Raw genomic sequence first — 15,305 nt, forward strand, 5'->3', positions numbered from 1 at the left:
TGTTAAAGTAGTCCAGAAATGTCCAGTTTGTGTGTGTGTGTGTGTGTGTGTGTGTGTGTGTGTGTTGGGAGGAGGGTGTTTTGTACGGCCTTTCTGCTGGAGATTATGTGATATTAAGTCAGAAGTGTGGGACCTTGATGGCAGAAACCTCGTGAGCCACAAGCACGATTCCTGCTCCGATTTACATGGGTTTTTACAACTATTTTTATCGTGAGAAAGCAATTGGCCCTGCTCTGAAAGTCGCACTGCCAAAAGGACGCCCTTTTGCTGTTTCAGGATATATTCGCTTGACAACGTCACACAGTCATGACTGTAGAGTCAATTTTCTATTGCATGTAAACCAAGCCATTGAGATGTATATTGAATGTGTAAAACAAATGTTCATGACTCTTGGAACACAGCAACATTGCCTGCACAAACGTTAGAAAAATGGAAAGAAAAGGACAAATTAGTGTTTTACTATTCCCACTAATACCCTAACTGCTTTGATATCCCATGTTTAAAGGCAAATGACAATATTCGTAATGGAAAAAGACACAGAGAATGCAATTAGTCTAAAAGTGTGCAGCAAAGACAAGTGTAGATAAGGTTACTACAATTTAAATAACTAGTTGTATTGCTAGTGCAAATCCCAAGCGTATATGTAACCGTGTCAAATAAAAAGGTGCAGAAATAATGTATTTTAAAGTTAAATTGCAATAAAGTCCAGGTAAGACTAGTTTGAATTAAATCCAAATTTACTGTAATAACACAATAAATGTTTAATACACTTGTACCATTTCAATGTACCATTTGTAATTCAGTAATATGAGAGAATTGGTCAGGGGTCTGAATACTTTTGCAAGGCACTGTGTGTGTGTATATATATATATATATATATATATATATATATATATATATATATATATAAAAACAAGTAGCTTTCGAGTTAAGGTGAGTGAAAGCAATAAATTCAAAAACAATGGGTTGTAGGGAGATATGCAAATAAAGCATTACAAGAGCCAATCAAATCACGTGAAAGTTGCCTAACGGCTTCTACATTCACAGTGTCTTAAAAGTCAAAATACATAGGTCCGACATAGGACCGCAATGAGTTAACTCGAAAGCTACTTGTTTTTACTTACTCTCCTGAGCCTTTCTGAAGTCAAAATACAGTTGCGCTGTACTGATGAGCCCCAAAAAGTGTGAAACATGTATGCAGCTACTGTATTTTGTCACCAAGATTCCTACTAATCTGAATATGAAATATGCATATGTAAATCATTGCAGTATACAATTAGTATTTTATGAATCGGTACAATGTCTACTTAACTCTCCCCCCAAAAAAAATGTGTTTGAGAAAGTAATGAAACTTTCAAACCCCCGAGGGCTTATGCCTTCTCTAAATACCGTACTAGAGATATTTAAAAAGCTTCTGGAAGCGGTGAGGCCTGAGGAGCAGCTGCTTGAGTCCAGCTTCTAAAACCACTCTGAGACCACTGCCAGGAAACCATTTTCTATCAGGAGTCACGAGGAAAAAGGAAAACAATCTTTGCAAACATTAGAACTTTGCAAAATCTTCTTTAGCACGAGGAGTCAACAACTTTACTCCGAGAATGTTTTCAATCTATTTCTAAATGAAAGTTTGGTAAATAAATGCAGGTTTATTGAATTTCCATAGTGCATAGAAAGTATAGGATTTGTAAATGGTGTATAACGAAATGTAAAATTAATCCATTGTTTAAACATATTGGATATAATATATTCATGCATTTTTTATGTTTTAGATATATTTAAAATTCTGATAACATATGTGGTTAATCATTTTCTGAACACACAACTAATTAGTTATTTAAAAAAAATAGTTATTAAGACTCCTATACTGATACTTTTAAACTACCTAATCTTGTAACATTGAAATAAACAAAAGTCATTTTATTTTTAAACTGAGTTGTCTGATTGGGAATATTGTTTAAAATATTTAATTAGCTATATACAACAAACATAAAAAGGATATATACTAACAAATATGGTTTACTTAATTTACCGTAGATCAGGGGTGGGCAATTCTGGTCCTGGAGGGCCGGTCTCCCTCCTGGTTTTTGTTCCAACTGTGCCCTAAATTACTTAATTGCACCAATTGAGTGCTTAATTGGTCTGTTGGAACAAACATCAGGAGGGACACTGGCCCTCCAGGACCGGAATTGCCCACCCCTGCCCTAGATAATCAATATTAAGTAAAAAATATCCACCACACTACATACTATGAATGTTGGTAATTGTGGCCTACTGAACGTATTATGCATTGTTTTTCATCAGGTTATTATGGAAATCGCTGGCCTTCCACTGGAGCTGTGGCGTCTCATCCTTGCTTATCTGCCCCTGTCAGACCTGGGCCACTGCAGCCTGGTGTGCAGAGCCTGGTGTGAGTTGATCCTGAGCTTGGATAAGACTCGCTGGAGGCAGCTGTGCTTGGACAGCATGGAGTGCAAGCACCCAAATTGGCCCAACCAGCCTCCTGTGGAGCCACCGTCCTGGAGGGAGACCTTCAAACAGCACTACTTGGCATCCAAGATGTGGACCAAAAATGGTCAGGAACTGGAGTCCTCCAACTGCTTGTACCTGTTTCGCAGGAAGAAGGACAGGAAGATCATCCACGTTGGTACAGGATGGGACCATGACGACCTCCGGAGTGCCTTAGCCGTCGCCAACGTCTATGACAAGATTGTTCTACACCCAGGAATCTACGAGGAGCAAAACGAGGTGGTCCTCAAAATGCCTGTGGAGATTATTGGAGAAGGGAAGCTGGGAGATGTGACACTGCTTGTTGGTTTTGATCAGCGCTGCCCAACTGCCCGTTTATGCAATTTGGTTTTTATGCCAGCATGGTTCTCCCCTGTTTTATATAAGGTAGGTTTCTGCATCTGGCGTACTTTGATTATGTGATGTTGTTTAAGAGAATCAGACATTTAGGGTTGGGTTCACAGACCTTGATTACCATAATTCTTAATTCTCATTAACTCAGGTTACTATACGTCTTGGACTACCTCAAGTTACTTTATGTATAGTAGTCCAAGACTGGTGCTAATCAAGGTCTGTGAAACCAGCCATTAGTCATGTAAATAAAAATGTAAGCAATTAAATACTCAATAGTACTGAATTAAGAAATACTTCAGTATCTTCCTCAGACACAAAAAAAACTTGTAGTTGAAATGTTTGTCATTGCATTTTTGTATTTCTTAAATGTAAGCAAGCATTATTTTATTTCTTAATAAGTCTGTGTTAAAGGGTACATAAGCACCTTTTTATTTTTTTGTGTTACTTGTTCCCATGTGTTACAACTGTTTATGTAAGGTATGTGTTTTATTTATTTATTTATTTATTTATTTATTTATTTTTAAATTTTACCACTTTTTTTTAAACTTTTAACACTAGAACCGCCATGCGGGTCAATTTGGCGAATTTTGGATTTAAAATGTCAATTACTCTTCTGTTGTAAATCGTATGTGTGTGTCCGTTTTTGACTTTTCCTAAATATATGAATTAAATATCCAGACGGTGTTTGATAGCCAGAATCGCAAAAATATAAAGTTATAAGCATTTCTACCTAGAACTGCCACGTGGGTCAATGTGACCCATTCATTACAATACATTTTCTTTTTTAATATAATGTAAGATATTCTGTTCTATTTTTTTTTTGGTAAATGCAGCAAACAAGACATGCCCCCTCCTCCTAGCACACATGCTTTTTTTTTTATTTCAAGCCTTTCTTTGTTTGTAGACTGATTACGAGACAGAGATTGCTATGACTGTGGATTTGTCAAGATGCAAACTCAGTGAAAGCCTAGTTGCTTATTTTTCAAAGTACCTGGAGACAACAATCCTTTGTTTTGTTCCACAAATGCAACTGGGAATATATCAGAAGGAAATATTTAATCTTGAAAGTAGTCATTTTGATTGGAATATGGCAAGCTGCACTCAGATGCTTACAGCAAACTGAAATGACAGGTAGGATAACAAGTTATGTGCCTAATATGGAAAGTATGTTATATATATATTTTTTTATATTACTGTTAGAAAAAAAAAACATTTCGGTGTTACAGGTTTGTATCTACCAGTTTACACGTGTTTACACAATAGTATTCAATGGAACCGCATCTGTGTTTACAACACAGCTCCTGTAGGCACAGTCAGCTGGCAGACGTGTACGCTCCTCCATAGAGTACAATGCAGCCGTCATACCGGAAGTAGTGTTATATTTTCTTTTTATGTAGTATTAGAAACAATCATTTCAGTTTTATATTTTTGTGGGTACATGTACCCGTTTACACCTATACACGGGTATATGTACATACCCGTTTCTTTTGAAATGTATATTTTATTATATTTTTTTCACAGTTTGTAGTCATGCTGTATATGTGCTCATTTTAAAAATAAAGCCTTTATGTTTAATTTTCCATTTAAATAGTGTTTCTGCGATGCAAATGTTAGATATGGTGTTTATGAATAAAACTTTTCAGTTGTATCCAATAGTATGTTTTTAATTTTCATAACGAAGCAGTTTAAAAGTGTATGGGTCACAGTGACCCACGTGGTGGTTCTAGGTAGTTCGAAAATCTGGCGGTTCTAGTGTTAAATTGCATTCCCTGCCTCAAGATGGCTTCCCATGTACCCACATGGACCTCTCAGAAATACATTTCCCATCATCCTCCTGCTCACATATGTAATTGAAATGGATTTACCAGTAAGCAGGAGGATGATGGGAAATGTAGTTCTGAGAGGTCCAACTGGGTACATTTTCTTAACATCCTCATACCAGTTGTGTCTAATAGAAGTACTGTAATAGAAGAAGTGTTCATTCACTATAGTGAGTCTGACGAGCTTGGTCTGGCAAAAATAAAAACAAATCAAGTTAAATACTTTGTTTCTTTGACATGGAAATTACAGTTAAAACTTAAGATGTGCCAAGGGTTGTGTTTATTGATATGTTTTCACCTGATTTGTCCCTAGACATCCTCGGGTCATGTCCAGTTCGACAACTGCAATCTTGAGAATGGCCAGGTTCATGTCTATGGCCCGGGGACCTGTCAGATCAAGTTCTGCACTTTCAGCCAGTGCAGCATCAACCTCCATTGGGTTGTTGTCAGCTTGCTGGAGAACTGTGAGTTCACTGGCAGCGAGAATAACTCTGTGACAGTTGAGGGCTATCCAGCTTCTGACAGGAACTGGGCCTGTAAGCATCTTGCTGCCCTGGCCAAATCCAAATCATTCTTAAATGCTGTCCCTTCAGATAGCAAGCAGCCTTGTGACGGCTTAAGGACTTTGGAGATACTAGTGAACCGAAACCACCCAAGTGAACTGAACACAGAGGTAGGATCCAAAGACCAAAAGCTTGACTCTGGTGTGGGCGAGCTTTATACCACCAAAGGTCAGTTGGTCGAACATGGAGAGGCTCTGACCTTGGAGACGGACTACAGTGATAGTGATTTGAACACAGCCAGTGAGAATGAGGATGACGAGCAGTTGGCGTACAAGCTTTCCTACCAGTCACATGGCCTGAGCCACCTGCTGGAGAGGACAGAGAGGTTTAGGCCTCAGGGGGACGGGATTACCCCCCTCCAGACCGCCCTTGCTCTAAGGACGTTTCAACAGGAGCTGCAGATGGACAAGGAAGTCCAGGCCCTTGCCAGTAGCCTACAAGGCTGCCACATCCGAAAGTGCCTCTTCAGGGACGGGAAGGGAGGGGTCTTAGTCTGTGTTCAGGCACAGGCCAGACTGGAGGGTAACATGTTCCGGGACTTGACATATGCAGTCCGCTGCATACAGAATGCCAAGGTATGTACAGTGCCACAACTTCTGTTTTATATATGTGTATATATATATATATATATTTATAACACAGCTTGGAAAAATAACCTCTGATTGGTTAAACAGCATCACATGACCATGTGTATATATAGCGTATACCATGGCTTGCATACTAATGTGCCGCTTCACACTGAATAAATCACTACGCACCACTACATTCTAAATTCCATGACATGCCATTTTATTTGTTATTAGATACAAAACCACTGCCAAAAATGAGTGACATTCCACCTATTTCCTATATTTATATTTGAGGATAACTAGTACAGCACCAACTTTCTGAGTGAAGACAAGAGTCCACCTGAAAAAAAATACAAATAAAATAAGTGCACCAGACACTTAACAGTAGATGAGGAACAGCTAAATGAAATAGAAGAAAACAAAGATTGAAAAAACACACACACAAAAAAAAACTACAGCATGGGCTGTTAATGTTAACTTTGGTGAAGTTCAGGGGGCATGAACCAGGGCTTCGCTATTTCCTAATTTCACCTGTCTATCATCATTGACTCCCTATTTAAACCCAGTCACAGCTCAACTCTTTCTCTTGCGTTAGCTTTTTTGCATACACTGCGGCCTGTTCTCCCTCCCTGCCAGATCTCCTCAAAATATTGCATTACTTTATAATGCAGACCCAGCAACCAGACCTGCTGCCCCGGCACTACATTACATTACAGCTTCCGACGCTATTAAATCCATCAAAGCAGCAGGCCAAGCCCCATGGCTTTCAAAAGCGGATATTTTAGACGCTTTTAAATCATACCCATTCATCCCTCCCTCCACCACCTATTTGGGATCTGCGGGGAAGACAACTTTCTCCTAATATCCCCACCTTCAGACTTCCCCGCTCAAGCAATCTCAAGATAAACCATCAGCCCAACTAGAATTCCTCAGAATCACCCGGGATACTTGAGTGAAAGTAAGCAGAAAAGATAGAAAAAATTAGAGGAAAATGGATAATGAAAAGTACAACTAACTAATACAAATAGCAAAATGGAGTATCTTCTGGGATTCCTTTAATAAACACGATACCTCAAAAACACATATAACATTAACAGATAAATAAACCAGTTTTTCTGCAGGCAATAATGGGGGGCATAAAACACAAAATGCACCAAGTCCTTTAGATTTGATAGTAAATCACTTAAACAAAACAAAATCACAATCCAGCTGGAAAGGTGAATAAATTATTTGATCTCACCAAGTCTGTAAGCCAAGTGTAAATGTTACTAAGAAATTAAATGACTCGGGTAACCTACAGCAGTGATGAATGAAGCAGATGAATTTGAGAGTGTTGCAAAGAGGGTCCAATACAGCAATGAAAAAGTTGTTATTCAAGTATAAATGAAGACTGTTCAAATATAAACATTATGACAGTAAGGGGTAGATGCACTAAGATGGACCAGTCACAGCGCAAACATACCACAATTTGCATTTTGGTTACGACAATTTGCAAAGTATACATTTTGTCGTATGTACTAAGAAAAAATATGTTAATGAAGAGAGCCACAATATACTAATTTAAATATTATTTGCGTCATCTTAACAAGAGTTGTGTGACATTTTTTCAAATAAAATAGCGGTAGTTGAGTTTTGGTTTGCTGCAGCAGAGAGTGCCCAAAGGATAACATCTATGCATGCAAGGGTGCAAGAATCAAAATAACATTGTTTTTTTGTTTTTGTTAAATGTGAACATCATCTGTACAATGCATTCTGTTCTGTCTTCATTTTACCTATTTTAATACTGTTTATATATATATAAATAAATGAAAGGAAGTTTCATCCCATCAGATTCTATAGTGGGACCCCCACCTTCACCCCCAAAAAGCTTTTCATAATCATACAGTAGCCCCTTGCTAAACCGGGCATGTTTGTCCGACATAAGGAGGTGTTTAAAACGATACAATAAAATCGCACACACATACATTTACAGTTCTCGGTGTATTTTAAATATAAATCATCGCACTGAAATAACACTAATATGTTTTGGATATGCTACACATTACATTTTGTAAAAATATAAATCTCTACAGTAGGCTTATATAGTAAGTATACAGTACAGTAGTAAACTCAAATGAATACCTAGCACACTTTTTTTGTACTTTAGCCTACTGGTAACACAAAATAAATCATGCTGCTGCATTGTACACATTGGTGTACAAGGCAAATAAAATATTATTTTAAATTGAAACTAAATGGTTTGGGTTTTTTTATTTTATTTTAATAATTATTATTTTTAACTTGGTCTACTTAATAGCCTAGACAATTAACACACAATAGATCATGGTCCTATACAGATGCTCAGAATGAGCTGGAGTTAGTGGCACATGTGTGCAGTCTATTGCTCCCAACACGCTGGGAAAACCAGAAATGTCATAGAAATTTGTTTTCAAAGCTTGTAAGTACACCCTGACTTTAGTGAAAATTAGGTACTTGGGTGTTTGTCTCAAAAATACATTGAGCACAACTGACAACACACGAGAAAATGCTGACTGGGAAATGCCAGCAACAATTGCGACTGTTTAAAACGTGCTTTCAAAAGTCCTTAACAAATTGATGCAATTGTAAGTGTTGCAATTGCCCGCAGTTTTAGTACATCTCATTACAATATTTTTGATCCCTCATTTACTTCTTCACCCTGTTTTTGTGAATTTCTGCAGGAATGCCCAGAATTACATATTCATTTAAGGCTAAAGCGCAAATAAGAACTGCAGTACTTCACTTTTGTTTGCTACAATACATTTTATTATCATGCAGGTGGCTTCTGCAATGGTGAAACACAATGTTTGGGTCTGCTAACACAGAAACATATAAGACCTAGAAACAAGTAAGCAAAAAAGGCAGCCTAGTGAAAAAGACCAAAATGCAAAAAACTCCTATAAACCAAGTGAACTCTAAAACCAACAACATGTGTAATAATTATATTTGTATAATTATGTGTTTGTTTGTGGGTATGGGGATAGGGGTCAGAGTTAAAATGTGCTCCGGACCTTCATCTTCCTGTAACTAAGAATTGTGGACCGTCACATAAAATTATTGACTATCCCCGACCTAACCTCTACAACAGTGGTATTCAATTACATTCCTGGAGGGCCAAATAAGGCAATGTCCAAATCTTGGAGGGGCCACAGGGTGCATATATGGGGGGTGGGGGGGAGAGTGACCACTTACAATGATGCGATTTCTGATTGCCAATTAATAAAAATACAAAGCAAATATATTTATCACTGTAATGCTATTAAAATGCATTATTCATTGTTATGTAATTCTATTATTGTTAATTTTATGAAAACTATGAAATTAAAATGGACATCTAATTTCCTTTCTTTTTGTCTAAAATGCGCCATGACAGCAGCGCCAAATTTCCCCCAATGAGGGGGAGGGGGGAGGAGGACAAAAAGTTGAGGGGCTACATCCCACTTTGTGCAGGCATGCATAAAATATATTCAAATCATTTTCTGTGTCAGAAGTGAACCAGGGTGAACAGCAAGCATTTAAACAGCAACCTTAAGGAAAGATAAACATTATAGGAGAGGAGTTATTATCTGAAGAAGTTAAATAATAATAGTAAACTGCTGTAAAACAATACTCACCATTAGGTTATGGATTGTACTGATGTGAATATGAATGAATGTTTATACAGAGTGTGTGACTAAAGTTTATTGATTGAGCTTACATACAGAGTTGTAAACAAGGAAGGTGAAGGGTTATTACCAGATACAGTGCAGTGAACATTTGTTCCTGTATTATGGCGTGTTGCCAATAAATATCGCTTGTTAGGGGATGCAAATACCCTGTAGATACAGGCCACCTTTCAACCGTGCGTATCTACAACTAGCATTTGTAGTGAAGGACAGCTGGCTGCCAAATACTTTTGCAAAAACCTGCCTACCACTTCCTGAAAAAAACCTTAATAAAAAAGTATGGCCCCAGGACTGAATTTATCACTGCTATGCACTAAGTTCTGTGCAACTGGATGTCTTTGACAGTCGGTGCAGTTTGTGTCATTTACAATGTCTTTGACGATCTCAGACAAGCAATCCACAGTGGACATGGCGGTGTGATTTGCCAGTAGAAATGTCAGTTTCAATTCTGCCCTTCTCTTTTTGTCGCTAACCTCCAACAAGGTTCCTACTTGGAAGCAGTTTTTTTTATTTTACTCAAGGCAAAATGTGGAGTAGCATTGTTGATATGTTTAGTTTTTGTGTTGTTGTCCTTCATCTGGTGAAACCATGCTAAAGGGGCATGATCTGTAACCGGTTGAAGTGTTGCCCCAGGAGGTAGTACCAGAGTGACTCAACTGCCCATTTTACTGCAAGACAGTCCTTCTCGTTGGTACTATAGTTTTTCTTGCGGCGAAGGAGCTTCCTGCTGATATACAGGACCGGGTGCTTGCTTCCCCGCACCTCCTGAGACAACACTGCCCCGAGACCTGTCTCTGACGCATCTGTCTGCAGGGTAAATCTTCTGCTGAAATCAGGACTGCACAGTACTGGCTTGCTACACAGCCTGCGCTTCAGAGCGCGAAAGGCACGGCTCCGTCCACTAGATTGTATTTGGGGCAGCCTCCCGGGTGAGGTCCGTCAAGGGAGTAGCGAGCGTGTCGAAGCTCGGAATGAACTTCCTATAATAGCCCGCTAGTCCCAAGAAGGAGCACACCTGGGTTTTGGTCGTAGGGATCGGCCAGTCAGCCAAGGCTTTCACCGTAGCTACCAGCTGTCTGATCTGGCCACTCCCTACTCGATACCCCAAATACTCCGACTCACTCTTCCCAATGGCACATTTCCTTGGGTTAGCAGTGAGCCCAGCCTCCCGCAAGGATTGCAGTACCACTGCTACTGGCCAGTCCTCACTGTGGATAACCACATCATCTATGTAAGCAGCGGCGTACTGCTGATGGGGCTACAAAATGCGATCCATCATCCGCTGGAAAGTGGCTGGTGCTCCGTGTAACCCAAAGGACATGGTCCTAAATTGGTATAACCTGAAGGGAGCGGTTTTCTCTCTGGATTCCGGGGTTAGGGGTATCTGCCAGTACCCCTTCGTTAAATCCAGTGTCATCATAATATGAGCCTTGCCTAGATGCTCCAGCAATTCATCTACCCGGGGCATGGGATAAGTATCAAACTTCGATTTTTCATTGACTTGCCTGAAGTCAATGCAAAAGCGAGTTGACCTGTCCGGCTTATCCACTAAAACAATCAGACTGTTCCAGTCACTTTGGGACTCCTCTTACACACAGCTTGAGCATCTCATCAGTTTCCGCTTTTATTACGTGCCATTTACGTTCAGGTATGCGGTATGGCCTCTGGCAAACTGGCGCTCCTGGCTCAACTTCAATGTGATGGTGAGCTACTTGAGTCTGTCCCGGGACGGGAGAAAACACATCCGGAAACTCCACCAGCATCCGAGCCTGACATTTCTGTGTTGGTGTCAGATTGTCTGCAATCTGTACCAACCCTTTTTCGTCAACAAAGAGAGATCAGGTCCCAGGTCTGTGATGTCATCTGCCTTCGCCACTACCAAGGCCTCATGTTGCAACCAAGGCTTCAAGAGGTTCACATGATGAATTTTCTCTCTGGCAGATCTCATAGTCCACCGTCCCAATCCCGCGTGTAACCTCAAAAGGTCCTTGCCACTTCGCCAGAAGTCTAGACTCTGGGCAACAATAGAAGCACATTATACCTCAGCTGAAACGTGTGCAACCAGGCTCCTCTGTTATATTGGGTCTCCTGTCTATGTTGAGCCTGCTGCAAATTGTCATGCGCCCACTTTCCCACAGACCCAAGATGTTTGCGCAGTTCCAACACATACTGGGCAGTATTGGTTGAATTATTCTGCTGCTCCTCCCACATCTATTTGACCAAATCAAGTACACCCTGGGGTCTCCGCCCATACAGCAACTTGAATGGTGAAAACCCTGTAGAATTCTGTGGTACCTCTCTGGTAGTAAAGAGAAGGGGAGGAATCAGCTGGTCCCAGTAGCACACGTCACTATTAATAAGTCTGCGCAACATGTTTTTGAGGGTCTTATTAAAACACCACAAGACCATCGGTCTTAGGATGGTAAACCGAGGTCTTAATTGTCTTAATCCCCAAAAGTTTACATGTTCTGTGGATTAGCTGGGGCATACAGTTAGTGTCTTGTTCGGTCAGAGTTTCCTTGGGGATCCCAACCCAGGAGAAAACCTTTACTAGCTCGTTGGCAACAGATTTAGCAGACGCGGAGGGGAATGGCCTCTGGATAATGCGTAGCCTAATCCAAAATGACCAATAGGTGCATGCATTCCGCCGCACTCCTCTCTAGCGGTCCGACTATATCCACTCCAATATGCTCAAACGGAGCTTCCACTAGTGGCAATGGCACCAGTGGGCCCGTGGGACAGCTCTAGGGATGGCTTTCTGGCATTCCCCTCAACGTTCGCAAAAATGCCGGACATCACCATCCAGCCCCAGCCAATAGAACTGTGTCACAAGCCTCGCTTTACCAGACAGGGGAATAGTGTGAGCCAATTGCAATAAATCCTCTTTAAAAGGCTGAGGAATGAGCAACTGGTGACACAATTCCCCCGTCTGGGGAAATTTTTTAACCCGGTACAAAAGATCTTGAGGAATTTAAAAGTGAGGGTACATGGCGGCACATCTGGGCTCAACCACCCGACCATTAATCACGGCTGCTTGATCAAAGAGCCTCACCAGTATGTCGTCACACCTTTGCTCGAGTCGGAAGTCACGGAAACAAGGTAAAAAATCAGCTTGCATGGCTTATAGCTGAGGATCGGCTCGGTCCTGAGTGAAGGCAGCCAAGCCAGACCCCTGGTCCTTGTTTCTTTTTTCAGGTCAGAAAAGTCCCCTGGGTCGACATTGTCTATACCTTTTAGGATTTTGAATCTTTGAATCAGATCGCCGCGTAGTCTTCTTTGTTCAAGACTGAATAGATTCAATTCTTTTAGCCTGTCTGCATATGACATGCCTTTTAAACCCGGGATAATTCTGGTTGCTTTGCACTCTTTCTAGAGCAGCAATGTCCTTTTTGTAACGAGGTGACCAGAACTGAACACAATATTCTAGGTGAGGTCTTACTAATGCATTGTAAAGTTTTAACATTACTTCCCTTGATTTTAATTTAATACAGGGCAGCAGTGTGGAGTAGTGGTTAGGGCTCTGGACTCTGGACCGGAGGGTTGTGGGTTCAATCCCCAGTGGGGGACACTGCTGTTGTACCCTTGAGCAAGGTACTTTACCTAGATTGCTCCAGTAAAAACCCAACTGTATATATGAGTAATTGTATGTAAAATAATGTGATGTCTGTATAATGTGAAATAATGTATAATGTGATATCTTGTAACAATTGTAAGTCGCCCTGGATAAGGGCGTCTGCTAAGAAATAAATAATAATAATAATAATAATAATAATTCAACACTTCTCACAATATATCCTAGTTGGCCTTTTTTACAGCTTCCCCACATTGTCTAGATGAAGACATTTCTGAGTCAACATAAACTCCTAGGTCTTTTTCATAGTTCTCTTCTTCAATTTCAGTATCTCCCATATGATATTTATAATGCACATTTTTATTGCCTGCGTGCAATACTTTACACTTTTCTCTATTAAATGTCATTTGCCATGTATCTGGCCAGTTCTGAATGCTGTCTACATTATTTTGAATGACCTTTGCTGCTGCAACAGTGTTTGCCACTCCTCCTATGCTTGAGTCGTCTGCAAATTTAACAAGTTTGCTTACTATACCAGAATCTAAATCATTAATGTAGATTAGAAATAGCAGAGGACGTAATACTGATCCCTGTGGTACACCACTGGTTACCTCGCTCCATTTTGAGGTTTCTCCTTGTGGCAGTGTGCCCGCCCCCGTGTCTGTTATATGTTACGTGTGCTGTGTTAATGTTGGTGTATAGGCATTGGTACACGGGATATAAACGGGTCTGTGTTTCACATGTGTTTAAAAATGTAGATTTGTATTTAGGCACGAGGATGGCACAAATCACTTCACGTGCTGATTAAAATGTAATGTGTGGCCATGGGAGTACACATAATTAATTCACGTGCAGATGTACCGAGACTCCAATTGAATGACTGATTAGCAATTGAGTCTCAGTACAGATGTATAAAAAGTGCACCTTTTCACGCACTAGGAGGTTAGGTGTACAGCGAAGAGGTACTGGAGAGAGAGGTGGAGTAGAGATACATATTGAATTTAAAAATAAGCAATTGCTATCTTGTGGGAGGGCCAGCACGATACTTGTTAGTGTTTAGTCTTGTGTCTTGTTTTGTTTATCTGTTTATTTTGGCATCAGTGCCGTGTCCTGTTTTTGTGTCTGTTTCAACCTTTTTATTTACTGTCTGTCATTAAACTGCGCAGCAGCGCAATCGCCATACCACTCCGTCTGTGTTATTTTCCTGCGTCTGACGTCACCACTCTAGGCTGCTTGTCACACGTGGTGTCAGAGCGGGACAACAGCACCACCAAGCGTCAGACCAGGGAAGGACTGTTTTGTGTGACTGTTTTTTTGGGAGAAAAAACAAAACAAAACAAAAAAAACCTCCTCCTCCCTGGCCTGGAAGACCACGGCTGATAACTTGCCTGCGGGGTATATGGGCACACGGTGGCTGTCTGCCCTTACCAGGATGAGGAGGAGCTGACCCAGGAGAGGAAGGACAGGGAGGAGGAGGATCGCCTGGGGGCCAAGAACCTAAGGCGAGACGGCAAGTCATTGAGGATGACGGATTAGAGGACGTGCGGACGTACCTTGCGGCGGAGTTGTGCCCCGGCTGTGGGGCATATGGGCACACACTGACTTCTCCTTTTCTACACGCATTTCGAATGTCATTGTATAACAGATTATTTTGCTCAGCGTCTGAATTTGGTGGTCTATAGCCTGCTCCTATTATTATGCCCTGTGAATTTGTGTCCATTATTCTGACCCATATTGATTCTGCATTGTTTTCTTTGTTCTGATTTAACACCTGGGCTTCAAGACTATTTCTTATGTATAGCGCTACCCCTCCACCTCTTATGTCCTGCCTGTCTTTCCTATATAGTGTGTACCCACTAATATTATATTCGTCTCCATCACTCTCAGACAGCCAAGTTTCTGTAACACCTATCACATCATAGTTACTTGTTAGTGCAGTAGCTTCAAGTTCTAACATTTTGTTTCTGACTTCTAGCATTAAGATAAATACATTTAATAGTTGTCTTAGCTGAGTTGTTGCCCTTGTTTTGATGTGGTCTCCCTTCTCAGTGATGTGCTTGACTGAGGCTCCTGGAAGGCAGCACACTTGTAGTAAGGGGGTCCAAACTGCGAACTGAACTTGCTGTGTTTCTCAATATGGAGTCCCCAACAATCATGACCTCCCTTCTTTTTGCTCCCTGGCCAGCACTGTTTACAGGGTCCTGGATGTTGTTTCTTTCGTTCTCTTGATGTTGGTTCTGGTC

At 40.7% G+C, this 15,305-nt stretch overlaps 1 protein-coding gene across 1 annotated transcript in view; it reads left to right on the forward strand.

Moving 5' to 3' along the window:
* Nucleotides 1–15,305, forward strand: part of fbxo10 (F-box protein 10) — a 218,558-nt gene that overhangs the window by 43,206 nt on the left and 160,047 nt on the right. Inside the window, exons 2-3 of the mRNA XM_034905711.2 lie at nucleotides 2,299–2,889; nucleotides 4,990–5,814. Coding sequence (XP_034761602.1) covers nucleotides 2,305–2,889; nucleotides 4,990–5,814 — 1,410 coding nt within the window. The 5' untranslated portion in view covers nucleotides 2,299–2,304. The remainder of the gene's footprint in view (nucleotides 1–2,298; nucleotides 2,890–4,989; nucleotides 5,815–15,305) is intronic.

The sequence above is a fragment of the Acipenser ruthenus genome, chromosome 2, assembly GCF_902713425.1.
Source record: "Acipenser ruthenus chromosome 2, fAciRut3.2 maternal haplotype, whole genome shotgun sequence".
NCBI classification, from domain to species: Eukaryota; Metazoa; Chordata; class Actinopteri; order Acipenseriformes; family Acipenseridae; genus Acipenser; species Acipenser ruthenus.